The sequence below is a fragment of the Musca vetustissima genome, unplaced genomic scaffold (genome assembly GCF_032173495.1).
Source record: "Musca vetustissima isolate MV318-11 ecotype Yass unplaced genomic scaffold, APGP_CSIRO_Mvet_v1 utg14546, whole genome shotgun sequence".
NCBI classification, from domain to species: Eukaryota; Metazoa; Arthropoda; class Insecta; order Diptera; family Muscidae; genus Musca; species Musca vetustissima.
Window position 1 is genome coordinate 256,269 of NW_026880977.1, and position 27,166 is coordinate 283,434.

The 27,166-nt window shown below is 35.0% G+C and overlaps 4 protein-coding genes across 4 annotated transcripts; all 4 read right to left on the bottom strand.

The window, feature by feature from the left end:
- Positions 1-9,156: 9,156 nt before the first annotated feature.
- On the bottom strand, positions 9,157-16,291 carry LOC133326991 (uncharacterized). Its single transcript, XM_061535598.1, has 4 exons — positions 16,144-16,291; positions 14,860-15,855; positions 14,680-14,692; positions 9,157-9,196 (listed from the first exon to the last, which is right to left on the bottom strand). Exons 1-4 carry the CDS (start codon positions 16,289-16,291, stop codon positions 9,157-9,159), a joined length of 1,197 nt encoding a protein of 398 aa, XP_061391582.1.
- Positions 16,292-18,295: 2,004 nt separating this feature from the next.
- Positions 18,296-21,465, bottom strand: LOC133326992 (uncharacterized). Its single transcript, XM_061535599.1, has 2 exons — positions 21,333-21,465; positions 18,296-19,275 (listed from the first exon to the last, which is right to left on the bottom strand). The coding sequence occupies exons 1-2, from the start codon at positions 21,463-21,465 to the stop codon at positions 18,296-18,298; spliced, it is 1,113 nt and encodes a 370-aa protein (XP_061391583.1).
- An 899-nt stretch (positions 21,466-22,364) lies between these two features.
- Positions 22,365-23,682, bottom strand: LOC133326993 (uncharacterized). The gene is made up of 2 exons (XM_061535600.1): positions 23,544-23,682; positions 22,365-23,332 (listed from the first exon to the last, which is right to left on the bottom strand). The coding sequence occupies exons 1-2, from the start codon at positions 23,680-23,682 to the stop codon at positions 22,365-22,367; spliced, it is 1,107 nt and encodes a 368-aa protein (XP_061391584.1).
- A 1,419-nt stretch (positions 23,683-25,101) lies between these two features.
- LOC133326995 (uncharacterized) lies at positions 25,102-26,490 on the bottom strand. The gene is made up of 2 exons (XM_061535601.1): positions 26,343-26,490; positions 25,102-26,012 (listed from the first exon to the last, which is right to left on the bottom strand). Exons 1-2 carry the CDS (start codon positions 26,488-26,490, stop codon positions 25,102-25,104), a joined length of 1,059 nt encoding a protein of 352 aa, XP_061391585.1.
- Positions 26,491-27,166: the final 676 nt, after the last annotated feature.

The window sequence follows — 27,166 nt, forward strand, 5'->3', positions numbered from 1 at the left end:
CAGATTTAGATATAGCTCCCATATATATTTTCGTCCGATTTAATGTAAATGGTGCACCAAAGTCCCTATATATCTTTCGATTGGCACGAAATTTGGCATAACGTACTGATTTGTGCCTAATGTGATGTCTACGAAGTTTCGTGAAAATCGGTTCAGATTTAGATATAGGTCCTATACATAGTTTCGTCCGATTTTATGCAAATGGTGAACCAAAGTCCCTATATATCTTCCGATGTGCACGAAATTTGACATAGCGTAATGAATTAGGTCTAAAATGATGTGTGTTAATTTTCCTGAAAATCGGACTAGATTTAGATATAGCTCCCATATATATTTTCGACCGATTTTATGTTAATGGTGCACCAAAGTCCCTATCGATTTGCACGAAATATGGCATAACGTACTGAATTGAGCCGAATGTGATGTTTGTCAATTTTCGTGAAAATCGGTTCAGATTTAGATATAGCTCCCATTGAGCCTAATGTGATGTTTGTCAATTTTCGTGAAAATCGGTCCACAATTAGATATAGCTCCCATATATAGTTTCGTTTGATTTTATGTAAATGGGGCATATTTAGATAAATATCGCAGATTTTAGTTCATCCAATTTCATCTTAATAGTCTTGTTTAATATACCCATAGTGGTGAAGGGTATCATATAGTCGGCCCAGTCCGACTTTACTACTTTCCTTACTGGTTTTAACTTATTTATTTTTTTATTCACCAGGAATCCGATATGCCAAATTGTAGCCAGTTCTATGGAAGCTTTACCAAATCGTAAACTGGCATTCATAATTTATGGTAGGAAGATTTGACACCTCCTGATAACCTGAAAATACATATAAGAGTCAATTCGCTTAAACCCTGCCAAAAATGGTGGTTACCCAGAAATATGGGAAAGTATTGAAAATGTTGGTAGTGACAGTTACTACTCAATGAAAATCCATAATTTTAAACCATATTGGTTGAAACACTTGCTCAATCTCCCGAAAATACCGAACTTTCCGATGTAACTTTGTATGGGGATATCCTATAACGTGGTGGTGGGAGATTTTTAGTAGGAAGATTTACTACCACACCTCAACTCAAAATATAAAATTGCAGCCAATTACGTTAAAATCTAAAACCCATAAAATACGAAATATTGGGGCGTACCGTTTTATGGGTGTTACCACCTAAGTTAATATTGATAATTTTTCGTAGGCAAATCTAATTCCCAACGATAATCCAAAATATTAAATTAAAGCCGATTCTGTTGGAAAACTAGTCCAAAAACCACAAAAATATTGAATAATGGTGGTAGGGTGTACCGTTATATGGAGGATACCCTAAAAATGGACCAATCATGATAATTTTCGGTAGAAAAATTACATATACAATTAGAGCCAAACATAGCAAATAACAGTAAAATCATTTGGAAATATAATAATATATAATATATATATACTATAATACCGAGTATTTATAGATACAGTTATATTGAGGCTATACCAAAACGTGGACCAATATATCCCATTTGAAATTCCAATCATCCTATGAGTAATTGAAATGCCAGTGGAAAACTTCAAAGCTCTATCTTAAAATTGCGATCTCTGTCGTGATTTGAACCGACAGACGGACAAACATAAATCGACATAGCATATACATATATAAGAAAAAATGGGGAAAAAGAAATCCATTAGGCCGGTCGTCGAAAATTTCGATAAAATCGGAGATATTATCGAAGTTGACCGGCATGTTAGTAGTTGTAACAACGCCCAGGAGCCATTTCCACAAAGCTGAATTCAAAAAAAGCTCGATGTTTGGATGCCACACCCATTAACAGAAAAAAATAGATGGATCGAATTTCCATCTGCGAAGTCTTGGCCAAACGGAATGAGATAGACCTATTTCTTAAACGGATGGCGACTGGAGATGAAAAATCGATCACAAACGATAACACTGTGCGATAGTAAAAAAACGATAGTGGTCAAAGAGCAGTGTAGCGCCTCAAACGGCCACAAAGTTCTGCTTTGAATTTCGTTGGACTGGAAGGGGATTATTTATTATGAGTTGCTTCCATATTGCCAAACGCTAAATTCTGATGTCTACTGTCAACAACTGGACCGTTTGAAGATAGCAATTGACCAGAAACGTCCAGAATTGGCCAACAGGAGGGGTGTCGTGTTCCACAAGACAAGGCTGGGCCACACACATCTAAGTGACTCACCAGAAACTTCGGGAGCTTGGTTTGGGAAGTTTTAATGTATCCGCCATACAGTCCGGACCAAGCGATTATCATATTTTTCTTGTATTGCAAAATTTCTTTAATGATAAAAAATTAGTATCTCGGGAGCATTGTGAAAATCAAATACTAGAGTTTTTTGCAAATAGGGAAAAAATGGTAACAAATCACATAAAAAAACGGTGCATATTTGGCCCAAATCGAATATTCCGAAGCATGTTAAATAAAGTCCTATAATTCATATATGGATTTCTTTTTTCCCAACCTAATACCTTATGGAGTCTCTGGGAATATTTCGAGGTGTTGCAAACGGAATGTCCAATTTAATATTAACTAGATTTACTACCCAGTAAGAACCATACATACCAAAGTTCAGCTGATTACATGTCCACAAGCTTACAAATACAAAATATTGGGGGGACTGTTATTTGGGAACCGATATATCCCATTTTCAATATTAGGTGTAGTACCAGAAATATTGCAAACATAGATCACATAAAGGGTAATTTTTTTAAGAGCTATAAGATAGTTTTTAAGAAGAAAAAACCAACAAACACATTTGAATTGATAATAAGTTCAATTACAGGGTTGTCCATATTCGACGAACCCATCTGGCAACGCCATAACTTTTGACAGAGATGTCACATCGCTTAATGACATACCGCGTTTGAAGCGTCAGTCCAAGCAGATTTTTACCATGAACCAATACACGCCACGTGAGCGCTCTGAAATAGTTGAAATTTACATTCAACAGAAGAAGTCAATTGTGAAAACCCAACGTGCTTTCAAAACATTAAAAAATGTGAGAAGTGCGCCTTCTAAGAACACCATTAAGCGTTTATACGAAAAATTTTCGACTGGTAAGGCTCTTTCTAATCCGAAGAGGCCATATAAAAGTCGACCAAGGCGATCGGCCGTACGAGCCAGTGTTGAGAGGTCTCCAAGAACATCCCAAAAACGCCGTTCTCAGCAGTTGGGCATGGCTCGGTCCACTTTACAACGGTTTATTCGCATTGATTTGTATTTGTTCCCGTACAAAATTCAATTGAAGCAAAGAATGTTGCCTGCGGACAAGAATGTGCCCAAAGAGTCATCGAAATGGCCGAAGATGAGGAGCAATTTTGGAACAAAATTATCATGTCCGATGAAGCCCATTTCGCATTGAATGGGTCCGTAAATAAGCAAAATTGCCGTTTTTACGCCACTGAAAATCCTCAGGAGATTCAAGAAGTGCCTCTTCATGACGAAAAAGTCACAGTTTGGTGAGGCGTCAGTGCGAAAACGATCATTGGGCCGTTTTTCTTCCAACATGAAAATTGCCATGCAGTTACCATCAATCAGGAGCGTTATCGCGACATGATGACCAATTTTGTGATGCCAATTATTCGTCGAAAGCGTATGAGGCAGTTCTGGTTTGAACAAGACGGCGCTCCACCGCACACAAGTCACATAACAATCGATTTTCTAAAGAATTTGTTTCCGGGCCGTTTTATGTCGAAAAGTGGTGATTTGGACTGGCCACAGCGTTCGCCCGATTCTTGTGGGGATATTTGAAGTTAAAGGTTTACGTTAACAAGCCAAGGACCGTAGAAGAGCTCAAGGATAACATTCGTGAAGAAATAGCCGCTATTCCGGCCGAAATGTTGACAAAAACGATGGAAAATGCAGCAAAAAGGGCACAATACGTCATCAACGCCAGAGGCGGCCATTTGAGAGATATCATATTCTAAAATTGATGTAAACAAATCTACTTGGAACAAATTAAATGATTAACATTGCCAACCGCCAAATTTTTATTTTTTTCTTTGATTTTTAAAAAAAAACATGGGTCGAATATGGGCAACCCTGTATATGTTCGAATAATATTCTATCATCTCCAATTCAAATACCATTTTAATTTTTTAATTTTGTACTTTAAAACGCATTACCATTCATTATCTTAAATTGTTATTCTCATGTTTATGTGTTATTATTGATTGTGTCGGAGGCTTACAATCGAACAAACCATGCTACCACACACATACATACACACACTTTACAACTCACAACCTATTCATACAAGGACTTTATGATGGTAATCCTCTTAAATTTAATTTACACACCAATAAATAAATCTTTGCATAAAATTGTGTGTGTTTTAACAGTACAAAGCTCTCGTAAGCTCTCGGAGACCTTGTACAACATCACCACCAATAACAATGGAAATATATTGGCGTATGAAAAAATATAAACCCCTAAACATATTTGTTTTATTTTAATATTTTATTTATTTGGTATTGAATTGCAAATGGAAAGGAAACCTAGGAGTTGGTGTATAAATATTTCCTTCTTAATTTATTTACTGTTTATTTTTTTATTAGTTTCCAGTATCATGGGATATTGTGATTTGTATGACATACAAATCTTTTTGTTAATTATCTAGTTGGGATATAAGGGTGGATTGAAGAGATAATATATACAAAGACTTTACATACGACCTTTGTAAAACCACATAGCCCACGTAGGTTCTTCTCCTGGCTTCAATTTTCATTGCAAAACTTAGATCATTAAGCTCGACTCGAAAGAGTATAAATAACTCATCTAAAAATTACTTGCAAATGATCACTGCCCTTACAAAGCAAAATTCAAATAACAAAAAAAAAACTTTTTTAGTTATTTTTATTGTCGTATAAGGTATATCTTTGGGGTCTTCTGTACAAAAAAAAGAGAACCTAAACATTTTCGAATTCACCCTACTCTTTTAGATTTTTTTATTGCCGTATCAGATATATTTTTGAGATCTTCTGTACAAAAGTATATCATAGATAACCTAAAGATCTTCCAATTCACCCTAATATACCCATCTTGAGCTTTTGTTTATTTTATGTGTTTTTTTTTTTTCATTTAGCTGCCACACTTTCAATAAATTTGTATTGTATTTGCATTTGTAAACATTGTCAAAAGATGACAATTTGGGTGGTCCTTTTGCGTCTTTTGTCAGCAATATTTTCCGTGACACTGCCTCAGCCTGTGTGGTTGTTGGTGTTGTTATTGGTTTTACTGACTGTTGATTTCTTTTATATGTAAAATTAAATCCGAACGAACTGTTTTTTGACGGCTGTGATCACATCACACCGACAAAAGACGTAATAATATACGGTGCAATACTTGTTGAGGAACCAGAGGAGTACAGAGCAGAAACAACAGACCTTTACACACAGCTGCAAAAGCCATGACGAATCGGAATTGACATTGAACTGAAAATCATGGCATTTTTTTTCAACTGACGCTGAAAGTTTAACAATCTTCCAATGAAATAAACAAAACCTACACTATGGTTGCCACTGAACAATCTATGGGGATTTATGTGAACCTTAAATAGTTTCCTCCTTGAAACTTCTGCAGTATGCAGTTACATAAGTTAATATAAATAAATAATAAAATTTATTGATATTTGTAAAATTAGTTCTCCCTAGATCTGGCAACTTTGTTTTAAGGCCAACATGTTTTGTGCATACATGGATGGGTTTTGAGTCTATGATGCATGGCAAGGAGCCAATTGAATAATGCATTCATATGTGAAGCTAATGTGGACTGATGTTAACTGAGTGCTACGGACAATAGTTGGGTTTTTGTTGCATCGAACAGCAACTGGCAGGGATGACTCATTTATAGAAAAAACTGCAATCTTCAAACATGGTTAGACCTTAAACAGAAAAAGTAAATATATTTTTTTCAGGGGCGAGACGAGCAATATGTGTGGATTTGCAATGAATATTTTTAAGTCATCTGCGGAGCTGGAATTTAGATTTTTATAGAATTTGTATTCAAGGGCCAGTCTTTTTAGTAGAGCTATACGTTTTTAAAGGACATTTTTCCAAAGGACTAACCAAAAAAGATTTTTGAAGGACTAGCCGAGGCATATGCTAGGATTTTTAAGAATACTTTTTCAAGGACAACGGTTTTGATTTTTTTTTTGAAAATATTTTTTCGTGGAGTATTAGGGCTATAGGCGAAGATTTTTTGAGAAAATTTTGTTCTTGGAATATCAGGGCTATAGATGGAGATTTTTAAGACTATTTTTTTCATGGAATATCAAGGCCACAGGTGGGGATTTTTAAGACTAATTATTCATGGAATATCAGGGCTTTAGGCGGGGATTTTTTAATAATATTTTTTCATAGGGCTACTGGCGTGTTTTTTGATGGGAATTTTTTTATAAGGACCATCAAGGCTATAGGCGTGGCTTTTCTGGCGGGAATTTTTTTAAGAAGGTGGCTTTTTATACCCTTCACCGCACTGTGGTACAGGGTATTGGGTAAAAGATAACGATGTAGACCCATGGTTTTTTTTTTGAGAATATGCATAGAATCACTTTCTGAGTCGATTTATGCATGTCCGTCTGTCTGTCTGTCCGCCCGTCCGTACATGTATTTTTATAAGTAAAGTACAGAAGTAAAGATGGATGAAATTTGGTACAGGTCACTTATTTGGCCCAAGGACGAACGATATTGAAATTGGGGAAAATCGGTTCAGATTTACACTTATTTGGTCCAAGGACGAACGCTATTGAAATTGGGGAAAATCGGTTCAGATTTACATATAGATCCCATATATATTTTCGTCTGATTTTATGTAAATGGTGCACCATACTGTCAATATTTAACCGATTGAGACAAAATTTTGCACAGCGTCCTTAATAAGGTCCAGATTGATGTATGCGAAGTTTTGTTGGAATCAGTTCAGATTTAGATATAGCTCCCATATATAGTTTCGTCCGATTTTATGTAAATGGAGCACCATACTGCCAATATTTGTTGATTGAGGCAAAATTTTGCACAGAGTACTGAATTAGGTACAGATTGATGTATGCGAAGTTTTTTTGGAACCGGTTCAAATTTAGGTTTAGCTCCCATATATAGTTCGTTCGATTTTGGGCAAATGGTCCGATTGAGACAAAATTTTGCACAACGTACTGAGTTAGGTCTAGTTTGATGTTTTGTTGATATCGGTTTAGATTTGTCCGATTGGGTATGGAATTTAGTCTAGAATACGTTTTGTTAAGTTTGAAATCGGTTGAGATATAGGTGAGCAGGTGAGCTTAGGACAAAATGAAACCTAGAACCTATTGGATTTTTTGTCGAAATAAATCTTGGGTAGCTCATAACGTTGCAGCATGCCAAATGGTGGATGCCAAGGTTGCTCAAATATAGCTCTCATATACATTTTGCTCCATTTCATACAAATGAATGAAATTCAAATTTTCCGAAATTTCAGATAACGGTACTCTAAAAATTTAAATTTTCGGTATTTAGGGGGGTTTGAACTCATTTTTCAATCGAAGTCCCTATAATTCGGTACTTTATCATCATCCATCAACAGTTACCATTCAAACCCCCTTAGGTCGGTTACAAATCCCAAGAATTTTAGGGCTTGTACTGTTTGTAAAAGCTGACATTCCTACAAGCTCTGTACCTGCTGCTTCCCTCGGATCCAATCTTGTGTAAAAGTGCCTGCAGTTATCATGCGAGTCTACTGATTTATTTTTTATTTATTTATTTTTTGTTAAGCCTTAATAAGGAGAACAGGCTTTTTTGATGAACATTTTTTAAGGGCAATAGACGTAGCTTTTTAACGAATAATTTTCCAAGGACCAGTACAGCTCTAATAGTTTTTCTCTTCAAAAATATATTTCAGTTCATATTATTACATGTTTTTATACCCTACACAACTATGTTGTCAGGGTATTGTAGCTTTGGGCAGCCCCAAAAGTTTGTAACGCCGCGAAATATTGGTCCTAGACCCACCTTCAAGTATACCGATCGTATCTTATATATAGTCTCATATGTGTGTCCGTCTGTCCATTATAATTTGTAAACACGATACAGGCCACAGTTATGGACCAATGTTCACGGAATTTTGCATGTAAGATGGGTTAGGCCCAATGAAGACCCCTATTGTTTTTGGTAAAGATCGGTTACTATTTAGGGGATGAAATGGACCAAATACTTAATTTTTGTCGGTTTTTCTGGTCGCTCCGGAGGACGTAATTATGACCAAACATCGCGAATTTTTACATGGAGAAGGGGATTGGGCCAAAGAAAAATCATGCCTATTTTGATAAAGATCGGTCAATATTTAGCGGGCCAAGTGGACCCTGACTTTTGTGTGAAAAATTACAAAATATGTATTCTATAGCGTATATATTTACCCCTGAAGGACATAGACCCGAGAAGTTGATAGTATATCCAACAGGAGTGGTTGACCTTTAAATTGATACCAATTATATGGTCGTATGTACTCAGATGTGGGAGTTACACTTAAATATTTACAGGAGTTTACGTACTGAGATATTATTTAGTAATAGCTTTGAAATTTTCCATGAGATTCCAGTTGTGGTCAAGGACAACGCCTATAATTTTCGGTGACGATCAGATAATAATTTTGGGATGAAGTGGACCGAAAACTTTTTTTCTTTTTTTTATAGGCCACAATTATAAGCCGAACATCACAACACAAGGGCTGTACTGAATATTAGTAATATTCGGATTATATGCCAGTGTAAAGGAAGAGGTGCTGTTGATCTCTAATCGGGCAAGCGGGTGGTAGTTGTATCGGGTATCGTATGGTCGGCCCCGTCCGACTATACTGCTCCGCTCACTGGTTTAAAGAATATTTTCAACACATAGCACAGTTTTTAAAGAACATTTTTAGGACCAGAAAAAAATATGTTCTTCACGGTAAAACCATTTCCAAAAAAAACTCAACTATTATTTCGTTTACACCGACAACAGACAAACCCTCACTTAAAGTCTGTCTACAAAACTTAAGGTGTGTTCTTGAGCTTGACTCTGTTATGTTGAGATATGCTTCCTGCTTAACTCCCCCTCCAGGGACAACTGTTGATTTCATTGTAAAGAAATAGGCGTTGCTTTTTTGTTTGCCCGCTGAGCTTACAGAGTCACTTTATATGGTGGCTGGTTGTGCTGTTGTCTGCAATGGAAACGAAAAAAAAACAATAACAAGAAATCAGTGTTAACGCAATGCATAAAGAATTCATGTTGTTTTTATTGTTGATCGACAAAAACAACAACAGCAACAAAAGCCTAAAGAAACAAACTATTGTCACTGTCGTCATTTTTTGCTCCATCGATGCTTTTGTTGTTTTCATTTAATTGCAGTTCAGCGGAGTAGGAGTCATGTCACTGAAACACCTGGATTCACAAATGTGGAAAGAAATATTTATGCTCCGAATCAAAGCACCCAGCCAACCAACCAGCCAGCTTACGTTGCATTTAAAGCAATTCAAAACACTCGCCTTGGCATAAAACAAATGTGACTCCATTGTGGCAATTATCCATCCATTCAGTTGAACTTCATTGTGGTAGGGCTGGTGCTGCCTAGCTAGTTGGCTACATTAAATGCAGTTTTACCTTTAACTCCTGGCTAGGAAAGGAAAATGGAATGTTGAATAAAATTGAAAGTATTTTCCTTGGTAATTATTCGATACTGGTGTCCCATTGAAACTTAGTTCGAGACTTTAATGTGATACAACTTATAACAAAAACAAAAATTATAAGGATATATAGTCCTTGGAAAAAATATTCGTTTACAAATTAGCTTTTAAATTCTTGACAGTACTTAAAAAATCGTTAACAAATCCAAGCTAATACTTCTGATAACCCCGAAAAACATTCGATTTAATTATTATATGGAGTAGTAGGTATGGTTTGCAATTTAATTAAAATCGGCCTTTAAGGCATTTTTGGAAATAAATAAATCCACACCTATATTTCTGATAATCGTTGGAAAAATTTTATTCAAAGAATTCACGCTTATATTCCTGATAGTCCTTGGAAAATATTATTTGCAAAAACGATGATCCTATTCATGATAATCTTTAAATAATCTACCCTTATATTCCTAGTCCTTCGGAAACATATAATTTAAAAAACCAGTGAGCGGAGCAGTATAGTCGGACGGGGCCGACCATATGATACCCTACACAACTTCCATGAAAATATAACTTTCTGTGGTTCTATATTCTGAGATTGGGGAATATTTTGCGATATTTGCACACTTTTGACTGCCTAGAGGTCAGAAAATGTTACTAATAATCAGTACATCCCCTCTAATTACTTGTCCAGATTCCCTTCACCGTAAGTTGTGTTGTGATGTTCGGCTTTCGACTAGAAAAGTACAAATAACTAAGTTTTCGGCCCACTTCATTCGAAAAATTATTATCTGATCATCACCATAACTGGAACCTCATGGAACATTTCAAAGCGATCAGGCTATATATCCGCCCTAAATAAGTTACTAAATAATATATAACTCCCGCATCCCCGAATTTACGACAATATGATTGGTATCAATTTAAAGGTCAATCACTCCTCTTGGATATACTATCAACTTCTCGGGTCTATGTCCTTCAGTAGTAAATATATACGCCATAGAATACAAATTTAGTAATTTTTCACACAAAAATCAGGGTCCATTTGACCCGCTAAATATTGACGGATTTTTATAAAAGCAGGCATGCTTATTCTTTGGCCCGACGTCCTTCTCCATGTGAACATTCGCGAAGTTCGGGCCATAATTGCGGCCTCTGGGGTGACCAGAAAATTGGACAAAAATAAAGTTTTTGGTCCATTTCATCCCCTAAATATTAACCGATATTTACCAAAAACAATAGGGGTCTTCATTGGCCAGAACCCATCCTACATGCAAAATTTCTTGAAGATTGGTCCATAACTGTGGCCTGTATCGTGTTTACAAATTATAATGGACAGACGGACGGACGGACACACATGTCTAAATCGACTCAGCTAGTCACTTAAAGGTGGGTCTAGGACCAATATTTCGTGGCGTTACAAACTTTTGGGGCTGCACAAAGCTATAATACCCTGACAACATAGTTGTGTAGGGTATAAATATACTTTTATATTTCTGAGAGTCCTTGGCACATTATACTTTGAAAATCCACATTATATTCCTGATCATCCTTGAAAAATATTCTTTTAATTATTGTCGCGTCAATCCTAATAAATGTATATTCCATATTCGTTAAATAATCCAACCTTACGTTTTTGGTACTCCTAGGAAAAATAAAAATATTCTTTACAATATCCCGTCTTCCAATAGTCCTTGGAAATATATTTGGTAAGACCTTCAGCCTTATATTCCAGTTTCATTTCTATTTGATTTCATTTCCAACCATCCTACTAATAATAAAACTTTTACCATTTACCTATCACGTTATAAAAAATTATTATTTCCAATTGAAAAAAAAAGAATATCAATGCGAATTTATTCGCAAACATTTAATTCCGAATACTAACATTTCCAATCATAAAACAGTGGCCAATGACGATTTTTCGGATTTGTACCAACTGCTGTGATAGTGGGGTATGCAATGCCCTCTTGAATCTATGACGAAATCCTTCCTTACTTACGACTGGCCGTTACATTCTCTGGACTGAAAGTGTTTGAAATGCTGTCCATTGGTGTTGGCTTGGCATGGCTAAATACATGGTTAACAGGCAGAGAGACTGATAGACTAACTGACGGTCTAGCTGGTTCCTCATCGCTAAAACAGGATGTCATAAAATTCCAACATTCGTTGCAGAAAATAGCCCATAAACCGGCCGGCATTACTGATCCCGTCACAAATCCCATCTAACTAAAGTTGTTGTTCTTCTTCGCCAACGCCGTAATGCGACCACGCAGGCATACAAGAAATTATGCACGTGCGTAACGAAATTAATTAAAATGCATTTCAAGATGTTTTTATTGTTGTTGTATGTGGTAATCCTACCTAACATTCTTATGCCAAGTTATTACCTGTTTACAAGGCGTCGGACATGTTTTATTGGAAGGTGACAAGTGTGGTAACTTGTTGGTATGCCTATGAAGTGAGGAGGTTGATTCTGTTCTAATTCAAATAAAGTGAAAGAGATAAAATTCATGCTAAAAGTCCAAATTAAAAACTCTACATTAGTCAAATTAAAAAATATATTTCTGGCTTATATTTTTTTAAAAATTCTGAAATAACCTTAAGAAAATCGACGGTCACAGTATTGATAGTCTTTGGAAAAACTTTCTTCAAAAAATTTCAACCATATATATATATATATATATACAAAATCCCGGAAACATATCCTTTAAATGAATCTACGCTTGTATTAATTATAATCCTTGGGAAATATCTTTAAAAATCCACAATTATATTCCTGATAGTTCTTGGAAAATATTTTTTTTTCAGAATTCACAATTATATTCATGAAAACGTCCTATTAAAATCTACGCTTATATTCTTGATTATCCTGGGGAAATATTCTCTAAAATTCAGGCGTGTATTTCTATTTTTTTTTTTAAATACATACGTTAAAAATTCACGATTATATTTCCAATGGTCCCTCGAAAACTCTTCAGGTATAGTCCTTTGAAAAATATTCTTTAAAAAATTTAAGCTAAATTTCAGCCTTACAATTTAGAATCTATCCTCTTCATAATCTACCTGTTTCAATATATTAACTTCAATAAACCTTTACTTAATATTAATCCCCATTTCACTACATCCATAAACCGCTATCTCTGGAATTTCCTCATTTTCACAATTTGAATACATATTTGTCGGCATTTATTGACGGCTAAACTTCTTCATTTACATACCACACTAAAAGTGGAAAAGACCATCATTTAGATGCCAGAAACAAAAAGAAAAGAACTGCAACATCATTAAATGGTCATAAATGTGTTAATAGCTGTGCATTCCTATCTCCATTCACAGCCAAGCCATAACTGGACACATCTCTGTATATAAATCGTGTTAAATTCCTCATAAAGATGTGGCCAAACAATGTGTCAGCAGCCCTCCCAAGTCTATAGGTTTTCCATAGATCGTTCGGTATTCCAATGGTCGGTCTTTGATGTTTTCTCTTATGTTCCACTACATTGTAAAATTCTATTTTAGAGCCTTTCTTAGTCTTAATTACGATTGTTGTTTCAAGCATGAAGTCAGCAGCAACAGCATCTTTTGTACTTCGTTATCACTCACCTGTGTCCCTGGGTCTATGTGTGTGTACACAGATGCATTTGTCGAATGCATGAATGCTGGCTGGCATTACTACTACTTGATGGGTATTTCATCGATTCCGAACATTGTTCAGGTGTTAAAAATCACAACTTGGCGTTAATGCATATTTTTGTTGGCTAAGCCAATAGACAAGCCAGGCACGGAAATGAACTGAGAAAATTTGTAATCCTTGGGATTTTGCCACCGCCAAAATAAAAACACACGTGCAAGTGTTTTTAGATAATTTTGGAATTTCCCTTGGTTAGGATTGAATTTTTTCTTCATTCACCGAATTTTTCATTCACTGGCAGTATTTAATTTGATTTCAGCAAATATTTAAACAAAAACCTTTAATCTTGTTAAATAACAATTTTCCAAGGGCATTGTTTGGGAATTGAAAAAAAGGGGATTAATGGGATTTTTGGTAGTAAAACAGATTAAACAAAAAATAACAGGATACGGAATTAATAGAGTAGATTAGATATCAATATTAAATTTTAATTTAAAATTTAGATTTTTTTAAACAAAGCCGTCATACAATATTTTGTAAGGACTAATAAATAAACTCGGATATTTTTGAATGGTATTTTTCCAAGGACAATCACAACGAAGTACTTTAACCAATATAAGCGTATATTTTTTTAAAGAATAATTTTGCAAGGACTATATATAAACAGATATATAAACGTGGATTTTTAAAGATTTCCAAGGACGATCATAATTATAAGCTTGGATTAAACAAATTCAATCACTATCAGTATTATAACCCTGAATTTTTTAATGATTATTTTTCATTTTCTGAACTGTATGATTTGAACTTTTAAAACTAATTTCCAAGGATTCTTATAGTCCTTGGACATAAGCTTGGAACTTTTAAAAATAATTTCCCACTAACTGTCAGAACTAAATGCATGGACTTTTATAGATTAATTTTCTAAGGATTATCAGAACTATAAACTTGGTATTTTGGAAAAAAATAATTTCCAATGACTATCCGATATATAAAGTTGGAGCTTTTAAAAAAATAATTTCCAAGAACTATAAAAATTAAAAGTTTGGATCTTTTTGAGAAAACATTTTCCAATGACTATCAGAACTACAAGCGTGGAGTTTTAACGATTATTTCTAAGTTCATTTTTTTTTAAATCCGTGCCTCATATAGCCCTTGGAAAAATTAGGTAGTACTTGAAAGGGTATTTTATGTCGTGCTTGAAAGGGTATTTTTTTAAATCCCTCGATTTCGATAGTTCTTGAATAAGCATAGAGTAAAAATACACGCTGTAGATTGTCCTAGTTAAATAGTCCTATTATTTTAGAAATCTAGAATGAATTTCCCTTCTTTAGAACGATATTTCTAAGTTGTTATTATTTTACTTGATTTTGTTTTTTTTTAACTTACCTATCAACACTAGCTATTGAAACAAAATGGTTTCTAATTTTATTAGATATCAATATCATCTCCATTTTTTATTGAAAAAAATCCTTCAATATTAAAGTATAATCCAAAAGATAAAAAAATATTTTTACGAATAATTATTACAACTAGTCGATGTGGCTGCATTAATTGTAAAACGCTTACTTTGGAATGCATTACCAACGGATGTTGGTGCTGCCGTCAATGGTGGTGGTACTGTATTGGGCATTGGCGGTACCAAAATATTCAATACCAAGTCACTCATACGGGCACGAAATTGTAAATTTTGTAAATCGTTCATTTTCTTCATTTGCGGCAAGAAACTCACAAGAAAATTATAATCTGGATCGCCGTTATGATCTGTTGTGGCACGTTTCATATCTTCTCGTGTCGATTGCATCAGATTGTTTTCTTCTTGTTCAAGATTTTCAAGAAAATGAACATTATTCTCACTTCGTGATGAACAATGGCAATCGTCTTTTTTATTGGCGCTATCATTTGGAGTTGCCGAACTATTTTCTTTTGGTATTATTGCCACTTTAATTGTGGGTGGTACTGGTAATGTCAAACGTGGTGTTGCTAAAGATGTCATTGTTAAATTATTTACCGATTTTGTGGCATCACTAGACAATGATGACATTCGAGGCTTTAACGATGCCTTTGGTATATTATTTGTTATTTTTGTCGCTTCACTGTGTGGTACACTGATGACAGATATTGTAGCTGGTATACGTTGGAGATGTTGTTCGTTCAACATTGACCTATGATAATCATTATTTTGTTTTTGAATATCTTCAAATTCTACATCAGCCATATCTCCATCCATTACACAGTCGTCATCTTCGAATTCCTCTATTGAATATATTTCATCGTCTCCAATACGTGTGGGCTCCACTTTAATTTCGGAAATGGCATGAGATTCTTCAAAATCATCTGTTGAATTTGTATTCTGATCCTGTTCAATTTCAATGCGGCTACGACGTTTACGCTTCTTGTCTCTAATAAAGCTGAGATCTTTAAAATATACCCATTTACTTTCGTAGTCTATGTTGGGATCACTGATGCCCATCCGCAAATCACGAGCTTTACGTTGCTCGCAACGTTTAACCAAAGCACGATAAGAGTCGCGTAAATTCTTCCATTTACGTCGGCATTGTTCAACTGTTGTTCAACCACCGATTGCAGCGTAGCCATAAAATCATCGCACACATGCAGCAGACATACCCAACATACAACCAATTGTGTTGTCCACGACAAAAGAAACGACACGAAAGACGAACAGCACAAAAAAAGAGAAGAGAGAACAAACGTTGCTCATTTAAAGTACGTACATACATTCATACATATTTGTTGTTATTGTAATCGTCGTTGTTGATAAACAACGTCGCATCTATCTACTCAGGTAACGAAAAAAATAAGTTTATGTTTTGGCGGTTTTCTTTTACTCACCATCTTCAACGCCAAGAACTCCAGCTACTTCTTTCCATTGTCTACCAATTTCGTTATACGATTTGTTATCCTCGTGATTTAAATCCCATAAAGCTGGTCTTACGCGTACTTCGTGAATCAAACGTTTGGCATCTATTTCGTTCGACATTTTTCGTTCAACTAATGTGCCATCGTTACTGCTGTTCGTCGACTACCTACAGAGAACAATAAATGAGCGAGCACGGCGAATTCAATGTGAATGATAGAGCAATTGGTATCCACTCTCCATATAGGGAAATGAGTTCACTCAACATATTGGTTGTTGCTATTGTAAGAAATTATAAACGATGAAGTTTCTTCTCCAAACTGGTGGCAAAAAAAATAAAGTGGGGTAGCTACATAGATATGTATTTATTACGGTAACAAGAACATATGTATACACGGGAGAGGTAAAGGTTTTCGCAAAAAAGCTAAAACGGAATTGTATCCCCCTGGCGACGTGACGGCTGCTTAGCCATACTAAATAGAGTTCTATCGTTCCGGAACGAGGTCGTTCAAATGATTTATTTTGAACCAGTAACGATCTGTACTAAATCCGATCGTTTCGTTCATCTAGTTAGTTTTGCTCTAATCGTTCCTTTTAATCCCATCGTTAATCTATGACACTCATGCACATGTATGCTCTTTTTTTTTTGTCGTTTCTTCAGTGATTTTTTGATGATTATCTCTCAGTTACGCTCTCACACACTAACTCTAAATTAGAGGCAGGGCTGCCATTTTTGCGAATTTATCGGCATTTTGACGATTTTTCACTTTAAAAATGGCAAATGCGGAGTTTCCAATTTTAGCCTCATAATTGACGATTTTTCAACAATCGACACAAATTGCCTAACTTTTTAATTTAATACGGCATTACCTTACAAACATGTGAGCTTGACTGCTTTAAATCATTATAAGAAAAGGTATAATTATTTTTTACATATTTTTAAAGCATTTTTTTAGAAACTGGAAGTCAAATACAGCGAAATTGCACTTTCACGAAAACAGAAAACTGCAGATACGTTGCCACATTGTTTGTTTTAGGTGTACATATAATTTGACATATTCTGAGCCTTTGGAATTGCGATTTCTTAATTTTTCCCATTTGCAGTATCAGACAAACATAATCGTGTAGCAGCTATATTTTGGCACAAGGTAAATTTCAAATGACAATAACTCGGTGGTGAATGGCTATATTAAGATGTAGCCTTCACTATTGGATGGGTAGAATATTGTAGTTTCATTGAGTAACAATAATGTCGAAGTTTTTTTTTTAATTCACTATAAATACCAAATTGATGCATTGATACAGATTAAAACGAGACTCAACACTTGTGGAGTTCGGATATTTTTGTAGAATGGGAATTTTCATCATTTTTTCCCATTCGCAATACCAGGCAAGTTATAATTTGACCCAAGGTTAATTTTATATGGCCATAACTCGGCGGTGAATGGAGATATTTTCATGAAACTTTAACTATTGGTTGCGGAAATTTTGAAGTTTATATGTGTATCAATATCCATTTGCCATTTGGCTAATTAGTAAATACAATTTGCTACGACAAAAATATTACCAATTTAAAGCAATGGGTTTCGGACTACGTGTAATCGACGCACAAGTAATTACACAAAGAAATATAGTTTACCGAACATTTGATGCTAAATAGCTTCCAATGAGTCTTGATACAACATGAAATGTGAGTGACACAGAGATCGATACAATACAAATAATTGAGACGCCAACCGCAAAATTTCAGAGCATTCCCTAGTTGTTTCAGGGCATTCCGTATATGTGAAACAATACGTTTGTAACCCGTAATGTATGTATGTATAAATATATAGTGTAAGTTATACTTACCAACATCAATAATAGTTTCGAGCGAAATTGAGCAAACACAAACGGCAACGTTATGATCATTCTTTTATTCGAAAATATTTATTTTTTTGTCAGTCGAGATCCAGTTTCGAATTTTTAGTTATTTGTTATGGGCAATTATACATTTTGTGGCCCTTCATAATTTTTGTATTCGAATTTCATTTATTTTCAAAAAAAATAAATGCCAAATGTTGTATTTTGTTATACAAAATTGAAATAAAAAATTTGCAATTCAGTTTTTGTTAAAAGTAAAAAATATTATATGTTATCTGAAAAGAATTCAATGTCATTATCAAGTTCGATACTTGAATTCTTCTCCTGATTTGTTGTCGATTCTGGTTGTAAGGCAGTAGCATTGCTGTTGCCACACTCAACTTTAACAATAGGGGCAGGGGTTAATGGTGGTGGGGCAGGAGAGTTGTGTCGCGACATACTTGGCGCCAGGGTACTCAGTACCAAATCACACATTCGTCCACGAAATTGTAAATTTTGCAAATCTGTCATTTTTTTCATGTGTGGCAAAAAACTAACCAGGAAATTATAATCCGAATCGCCGATGTGACTCAAAGCCCGATTAATATCACGTTTGGTCGATTTAATAAGTTTTTGTTCCTCTTTTTCGAGATCTTCGAGGAAATGTACACGATCCTCACTACGCCCTTTTGGTGGACATTTGCAGTCTTTTTGTCCCCCTTCACCGGCCGATGTTGGATGGTGTTTTAATAGATTTGTTGGTTTGTCTAGAGAACTATTCGAGAGATTTTGTTCCAGGGAATTAGCGAGTGATAGTGTGACTGATAGGCGTCTGGCAGCCTGAGGTGTGGCAATACTTTGAAATTCTTCAAATAGCATATCGTTAACGGCATCGTCATCATCATCATCCGCATTGCCACCAACTCCCCTGGTATTATTATCGTCATATTCAGCATCAGCACGTTGTTCAACATTTTCGTTTAACCGAATTCGAGTTGTGGAATCCTTTTGAAAATGTATTCCATCGCCAGGGGTCTCTTCGTCATTGGAACTTGTGTTTTCGTGTTCCACGGCCGATGAATAATGCGGACGCTTACAATCGTTAATGAAACTCATCGGCTCAAAGTACACCCATTTACTGTTGTAGTTGGCATTCGGATCATACTCTCCCATTAGTTTGTCTCTCTCAACGCGACGTTCGGCGCGTCTTACTTCAGCACGATAAGCATCGCGCAAATTCTTCCATTTACGCTTGCATTGTTCGACTACACAACAACAGGAACGACGATGACAACAGAAGCAGCAACGAGAAATGAAGGCGAAATGAGGCAAAGGCAAATTGTATGTACAACAACAATTGGGCGAAAAACATAATATTGAACAGGCAGATAGGCATCCATGCAATGACCGAAAAAAGATGAGTAAATAAAAGCAAATGTTTACGTATTGGAGTGAGGAGTGGTGGTATGCAAATGTATAAAAATAACAACAACAAAAAAAAACTTTTTTTCAAGCTGAAAGGATTGTCGGTATATGGGTAACTCTATAGAAAATTAAATTGTCAGTAAGATATCGACATTAACCCTTAAAAAAATATTCTTCAAAAGAGGCGTGGTATTTTTAGTAAAATATAAGTATCACAAACTTTTTCTGATACTTACAAGAAACTACGATCTTCCACCCAGCCAATAGTAAAAGTTTCATCCAAATATCTCAATACTTTTACTATTGGATTTGGGGAATGCTATAGTTTTTATGTGTACTAGAAAACTAGAAAAAATATTCTAAAAATATTCCATGACTTAAAATTATATTTTAAAAATATTCCAAAACATCCAAGCCTATAATATCTCTCGAAAATTTATTTAGTAATCGGCGCTTAATAAATATTTAAGAAAATATTGAAAATAGAAAAAAAATATTTTTAAAAAATCTCCACCCTATCGATACATAAAAAACCCGTAGTATTATTAGTAAAATTAAAAAAATCCAAACATATATTTTTTCTTGTACATTATTACTCATAGAAACTACAATATTTCAACCAACTAACAGTGAAAGTTTCATGAAAATATCACCACTCATCGCCGAGTTATGGCCATTTGAAATTTACCTTGGGTCAAAATGTAGCTGCTACACGGTTATGTTTGCCTGGTACGGTAAAGACTACATTGTTTGTTTTAAGTGTACATATAATTTGACAAATTCTGAGCCGTTACATTAGAAACCCCCAACGTGCCAACACTTCTACATTTTTCTGTTTTTTTGTGGAATGGCAATTTCTTCACCGATTTTTTTAATATTTTTTCATGAGACCTTACAGTTGTCGATTTGTAAATAGCAAAAGTGTCATCCAAATATCTCCATTCATCCCCGAGTTATGGCCATTTGAGATTGACATTGAGTCAAAATATAGCTACTACACGATTCTGTTCGCCTAATACTGCAAATCGGAAAATAATGAAATTGCAATTCCGTTGCCACATTGTTTGCCGAAAAAATCAGAAGTGTGGCCACGTTGGAATTGCAATTTTACCATTTTCCTGATTTGCAGTACTAGGCAAACAGAATCGTGTAGCCGCTATATTTTGACCCAAGGTAATGTTCAAATGGTCATAACTCGGCGATGAATGGAGATATTTGGATGAAATTTTCACTACTGACTGTGTGAAATATTGTAGTTTCTATGTATCAAAATAAAGTGGACAATTTATAGGATTTTTTTTTCAAAATTCAATATGGCAAACAGAGCGTAACATTTTTTAATCGCCGATTTTTTTATATTTTTTCAAGGGACCTTAACGTTGCCGATTTTTTTACCAATTTTTTTGATAGCAGATTATACGTGGGAAGATTAGACGTGGGAATTTATTAAGATCAATAGCGTGGAAATTTTTGAAAGAATACTTTTCCGGACCATTGTATACATAGAATGTCAAAAATGATCCAATGAATCCTTTGCGATTCAAAAATTCGAGTACAATCGTCAAAAAATGCCTAAAATCGGTGTGGACCCCCATATATGGCGGTCATGTCAAAAATTCGAATATTATTCAAATCAAGAATATATACTTTTTGGGGATTTCCGACGAATATTTTGATAAAATGACAAATTTAATATAAAATGGGCAGTGAGCGGCTTAGCATTAGCAACTGCCAACTTCCAATGTATACATTTTATTTATTGCTATTTTTCAGTACTTTTTAATACATTTTCATTTATAGTTCATAATCAAATATATTATGGAATTACCCAAATACCATATACATATTATAATTTTATTGCAGAGGAAACATACGAATATTAACATCAACCACTTACCATCGCTGCCAACAACATTGGATACTTCCTTCCATAATTCCGGTATCGAATAACGCCATTTATTTGTAACATTTCTTGTATCCCATAGTGCGGGTCTGGTTCGAAGTTCGTCAATTAAACGCGGTACATCCATTGCGTTTGATATTCTTCCTTGAACTGAACTGGCATCTGCATGTTGCAGTCTCGTATATACAAAAACACATACAACGAATATGCCAACAACAACAATGTTGTGAGGCGGTGTGGTGGCACTACAAGAACGAAAACCCAGACGAAAATGTATATTATATTGGAAAATAAAATACGACGAAACGCGGCGAAATACTCTCGTACACTCTCTCGTCCTCATTAAATGTTTCAATAGACGATTGTCGGTTTGTGTATGTGTTGCTTTCGCTTTGTAGCGAAATACCAAAAAGTCATTGACCAGAGATGGGAAAATGTTTAATACATACCTACATGAATACGGTGTTCAATTTATTTTTGTCTGTTGGACGTGGCAGTTAATATGGCATTTGTTTAACGGGATATATTTAGACCTTAACATTATTTAGAGAATTTTTACGCCCACTATCATAAAGTCGAATGTAAATTAAAGTAAGAAGTCGTTAAGTTATGCGGGGCCGGCATTGTTATACCTCCACCAGAATGTGGGACTTCAAAGTACTCAAAATCAAATCGATTGTAAATCGTATACCGGTTATTATATCCTATGAAAACTAATTACCAAATTCGACTTTGACCTTCGACCTCCGAAATCCGTATGACTAAAATGACTTACGAACCCCGCAAATATATGTATTTTGACAGCAAACTAGAGGAACATCTGAACATCCTTAATTTTTTGTAAAATAAAATACAAATTTCTTGGTTGCAGTTCATGGTTTTATTACAAAATTCTTAAATATAAAAATAATAGAAAACTACATATAAATTATTTAATCAGGCGTTTGCTTACAAGAGAATTATACGATGACAAAACATATATGGTAGGAATTATTAAATCGATAAACAAAGTATGGTTGTATCCTCTTATGAGAAAGGCCTGGAACTGGTAGAAGTAGCTGCAAACACATTGTCTTTGTTATCTGCATCATCGGTGTTTGCATTTTCGAATGTATTCGACTGGCAATTACCATGAAGTTCGCTAGTCGCGCCTATTTGTGATCCTGGAAATGGTGTTAGAGTTGGCATTACAGGCATTAAAATATCCAATACCAAATCACTCATACGTGCACGAAATTGTATATTTTGTATATCGTTCATTTGTTTTAATTGTGGTAAAAAACTGACAAGAAAGTTGTAATCAGGATCCTTATTATTAGTTGCAGTCGTTGACATTTGTTGCTGCATCAGTTTTAGAACATTGTGAATATCTTTGAGCAGATTTTCATTTTGTGCCGAGCAATTACAATCCTTTTTGTTGGCATTACTGGTAGTAGCTGTCTGTGTGGAGGCTTCTGCTTTCAGTGTCGTAGTGGTTCCAACATTTTCACCAGCTGTACGTTTTGTAATATTATTAGGAACTGATTTTTGTGTCGCAGAAATACTCCGTCTAAATTCGTCTTCAGGTATAAATAAATTTTTAAATTGTTCCGTTGATATTTGGTCATTACCATCATCGTCATCATTGTCGTCAAATTCCTCATACTCCTCATAATGTCCCCCTTCCATTTCACGATAATCACCAGCCGAGAACATTTCATAATCGTCAGGTTCTTCAGTTGTTTGTGGTTCACCAATATCATTTGATTGCGATTCATTGAAACTGTGTTGCGAATTGATGTTCTGGTCTTGATGTATTGGCGGACGATTTCGACGTGTACGTGTATTGTCCTTGATAAAACTTAGTTCCTTATAATAAGTCCATTTAATTGCATATTGAATTTTTGGATTATAAACACCCAATGCCTTATCTCGTTTTATGCGATTTTCACAGCGTCTCAACAAGGCACGATAGGTATCGCGTAAGTTTCCCCATTTGCGTCGACATTGACGAACTAAACGTAGTGTAGCGCCACCAAACACACACGTGTTGAGAGAGAGCAAGCATAAACACACACACGGTTAGCCACATAATAAAAAAAAAGGGAAATGGAAAAAATGAGGCGAATTCATTTACGTATTGCTTGCTGTTCGTGTCAATTTTCTGTGTAAACGTTCATCTTCAACACCACTAGCGAATAAATATCGGTAATTTTTTCAACTTACCATCAACCCCTACAGCCTCTGCTACTTCCTTCCATTGTTTTTTAATTATTTTATACGAGTGTCTACGCTGTACATCCCATAACACCGGCCGAATACGTACTTCATCGATTAGGCGTATGACTTCTATGCCGTTCCACATTTCTTGTTCAACTACTGTCAAATCGTTATTGTTGTTCGTTGATATGTACCGACAAATGCAAAACAAATAAACACGGCGAATAACTGACTATGGTATGACAACACACACACATACCGTGAGAGAGAGAGAGAGTGAGAAAATACAATCCACAGTTATTTCTCATAGTTCTCTACCCTTAGTTATGCACATTACCAAATAGTAGGGGGTATACTAATTTGGTCATTCCGTTAGCAACAATCGTCGTGAGATGTACAGTAGGGAAGAAATAAAATGAATTGGTAAACTCAATTACGATTTCATGAGATATACGAACATATTTACAGTGGCTGGTTGAAAAAAATACTAAGAACGATTTTCTTTAACCTATTTAAATCTATAAGTATTTAATAACGTTCCATTCTGATCATATTTATGTTTATTTAAGCAATAGTATTTTTTCCACCAGCCACCAATGAAAGGGAAAAGTGCAAATATTCTGGGCTGTTATGCTTGATATGTTATGGTTTCTAATATTTTTCTCTGAGATTCTCACGATGTATATCCAAATAAACAAACTCATATTCCCTGAGAAGATTGAGTTATAATCGTTAAGTAGTAAATAAAACCTGTGGATACTTTTCACTGTGAGGTTACAATGGCTTTTGTTTATTTTTTATTTCATTAATTTTAAGTTAGGGCGTTCACGTATAAAAAAGAATAAAATTATATTTATTTATTACACGCACTTATGCCATTTTTATAATGGAAAAAACCTAGTATATACTTTTGACTGTGACTCATTGTACATCAGAACGATTAAGTATAGCAACAAAATACACAGAAATCGTAAACAGGTTGTCCAAACTTGAAAATGACTTGTACAAGATCAGATACTGGCGTATGGACTTATAGGAGTTATAAATCTACAGAGTAACTTTAGAGCCGAAAGTATTGGTTGCACAAAAACAAACAACAATAAATGAATATTAGACAACACAACAAGTATACAGGCGATACTTTAATTTTCGACTCTGGCGCTCTGAATTAATGTTTCCTATAAAACAATTCTTAATGTTTTGCAGCAAATCATTTCTGATGACCATAGGTAATCGTTGAAGTACCGATAAATAGATATATCAATTACATAATCAATGGAACCTCAATATGACTCCTATGTGACCAAAATACTATCAGTCGTATTTTTTTTCGGTTTCTACCGGCAAAGGTATCGCATACTATCGGAAAATGCGCGCATATACGATTGATTTAATAGGTTTGAGGTTTTGTAAATTACTCGTTTATGATTATGTAATAAAATGTTGACTGGGGTAGATCTATACCTACACATTTGTCGCACATATTCAAATAAACGATTACATTTCAATAAGTATTGAATAGTTTATTAAAAACAAAAATAATATCCGCATACAATGTTAAACATTATGAAAAATAATTGGAACTGGTAGAAGTAGCAGCATTTAATATGGTGTTGTTAGTATCATTAGTGTGATTATACAAATAATTTTGTTCGCCCATTGACATTCGAGTATTAGGTACATGCCCTGCTGTCGTCGGCACCAAAATATTCAACATCAAATCACTCATGCGCGCACGAAATTGTAGATTTTGAAAATCGTTCATTTTCTTCATTTGTGGCAGAAAACTAACCAAGAAATTATAATCAGAATCACCGATATGATTTGTAGCCCGTTTCATATCATCTTGTGTGGATTTCATTAGACTGTGTTCTTCTTGTTCGAGATTTTCCAAGAAATGGACATTTTGTTCACTTCTCGAAACACATTTACAATTTTTAGTGGTGGCATTACTGGCGCTGGTCGTCTGATGCGTTGTCGGATTTTTTGTTGTACCAACGTTAATATCTGTCATATTTGTATGTTCTCTGGGATCGGGAATAAGCGGTCTGGATGTGGGTATATCCCTAAATTCTTGTTCCGGCAACGATATACTTTGAAACTCTTCTGGTAAAATATCCAAATTATCAAAATCATCTTCATCATCATCCTCAATTTCTATTCCCTCATAATGTTCATCCGTTTCATTGTCATCATGATCATCGGTAAATTCTTCAGCCGAATATATTCCATCTTCTGCAATCTGTGTTGGTTCAATTTTAATTTCCGAAACGTCATTCAATTCTGATTCATTGAAATCATTTTGTAAACTGCCATTTTGTTCGGCATTTAATTCACGGCGACTTCGACGTTTACGTTTATTGTCTCGTATAAAATGTAGATCCTTGAAGTAGATCCACTTGCTATCATAATCAATTTGTGGATCATAAACACCCAAGTTTTTATCGGTTTGTTTGCGAATTTCTGAACGTCTCACTAAGGCGCGATAAGCATCTCGTAAATTTTTCCATTTGCGTCGACATTGCTCAACTGAACCGGGTGTAGCGTCATCATTGCAACAACAACAAAGTATCGACAGCACAGCACACAAACAGTTGTACCCAATAACATAGCGATTAAAAAAAAATAGAAAGAGAGCGAGAGATAAACAAAAATAAAGCGAATTCGCATGATGTTGTTGTTTTTGATGACTTCAGTTGTGTATACCAGATTAAGGTAGTTTTGTTTGTTTGTATGTGGTTTTTGTTATGAATCTGAACACTCAAACATAACGAATAACTCTGTTCGTGTTGTTTGTGTACTTACCGTCTTCGACGCCAAGAACTGCAGCCACATCTTTCCATTGTTTGCCAACCGTTTTATACGATTTGTTGTGAACATGTTTTAAGTCCCACAATGCTGGCCTGATACGTACTTCGTGGATCAACTGTTTGGCATCTATTTCGTTCGACATGTTCCGTTCAACTGAAGTCAATTCGTTATTGTTGTTCGCTGTATATGAACACACAGGCATTTAGACAACGAAGTTTGCTAGAAGAGACAAATGAAGAGAATACATTCCACACGTATTTAACAGCTCTCAGTAGATTTTAATTTTGATTTTACACTAAGTGAAAACAGGGTTGCCATTTCAATTAATAATTTTTTAAATAAAATTTTTGGGCACTGAATGTAATAAAGATAATGATCATTTTCGAAAGTTCGACATTTTGAAAAGTACTAATATGTACTAACGTTGTTACAATTTCGTACCATGTGAATGAATAGAGCTAAAATCTTGAAATTTAAAATGCGAATTAAGTTCGGAAGTAGGGTCGATATAAGGAGGTGGCTTTGTAAGTGGAAGTTATGTATACGGAACGGATGGAGCTGGAATCCTGAAATTTGCCGTCGGATTGTAGGATTGGAATATGTACGTAGTTTTTGAAATTGTTTACTTATGTGTACGAAAAGTACTAAATCGTACTATATTTGGTACAATTTGGATTTGTACACACCGATAGAGCTGGAATGCGGAAATTTGGAATTAGGATCATTGTTGGAGCGTAGGATAGGGCCATGTAGAAAGTTTTGGAAATTCGTTATTTTTGTACTAAATGGAACTAAATTTGAATTTGGGTGAATCGATG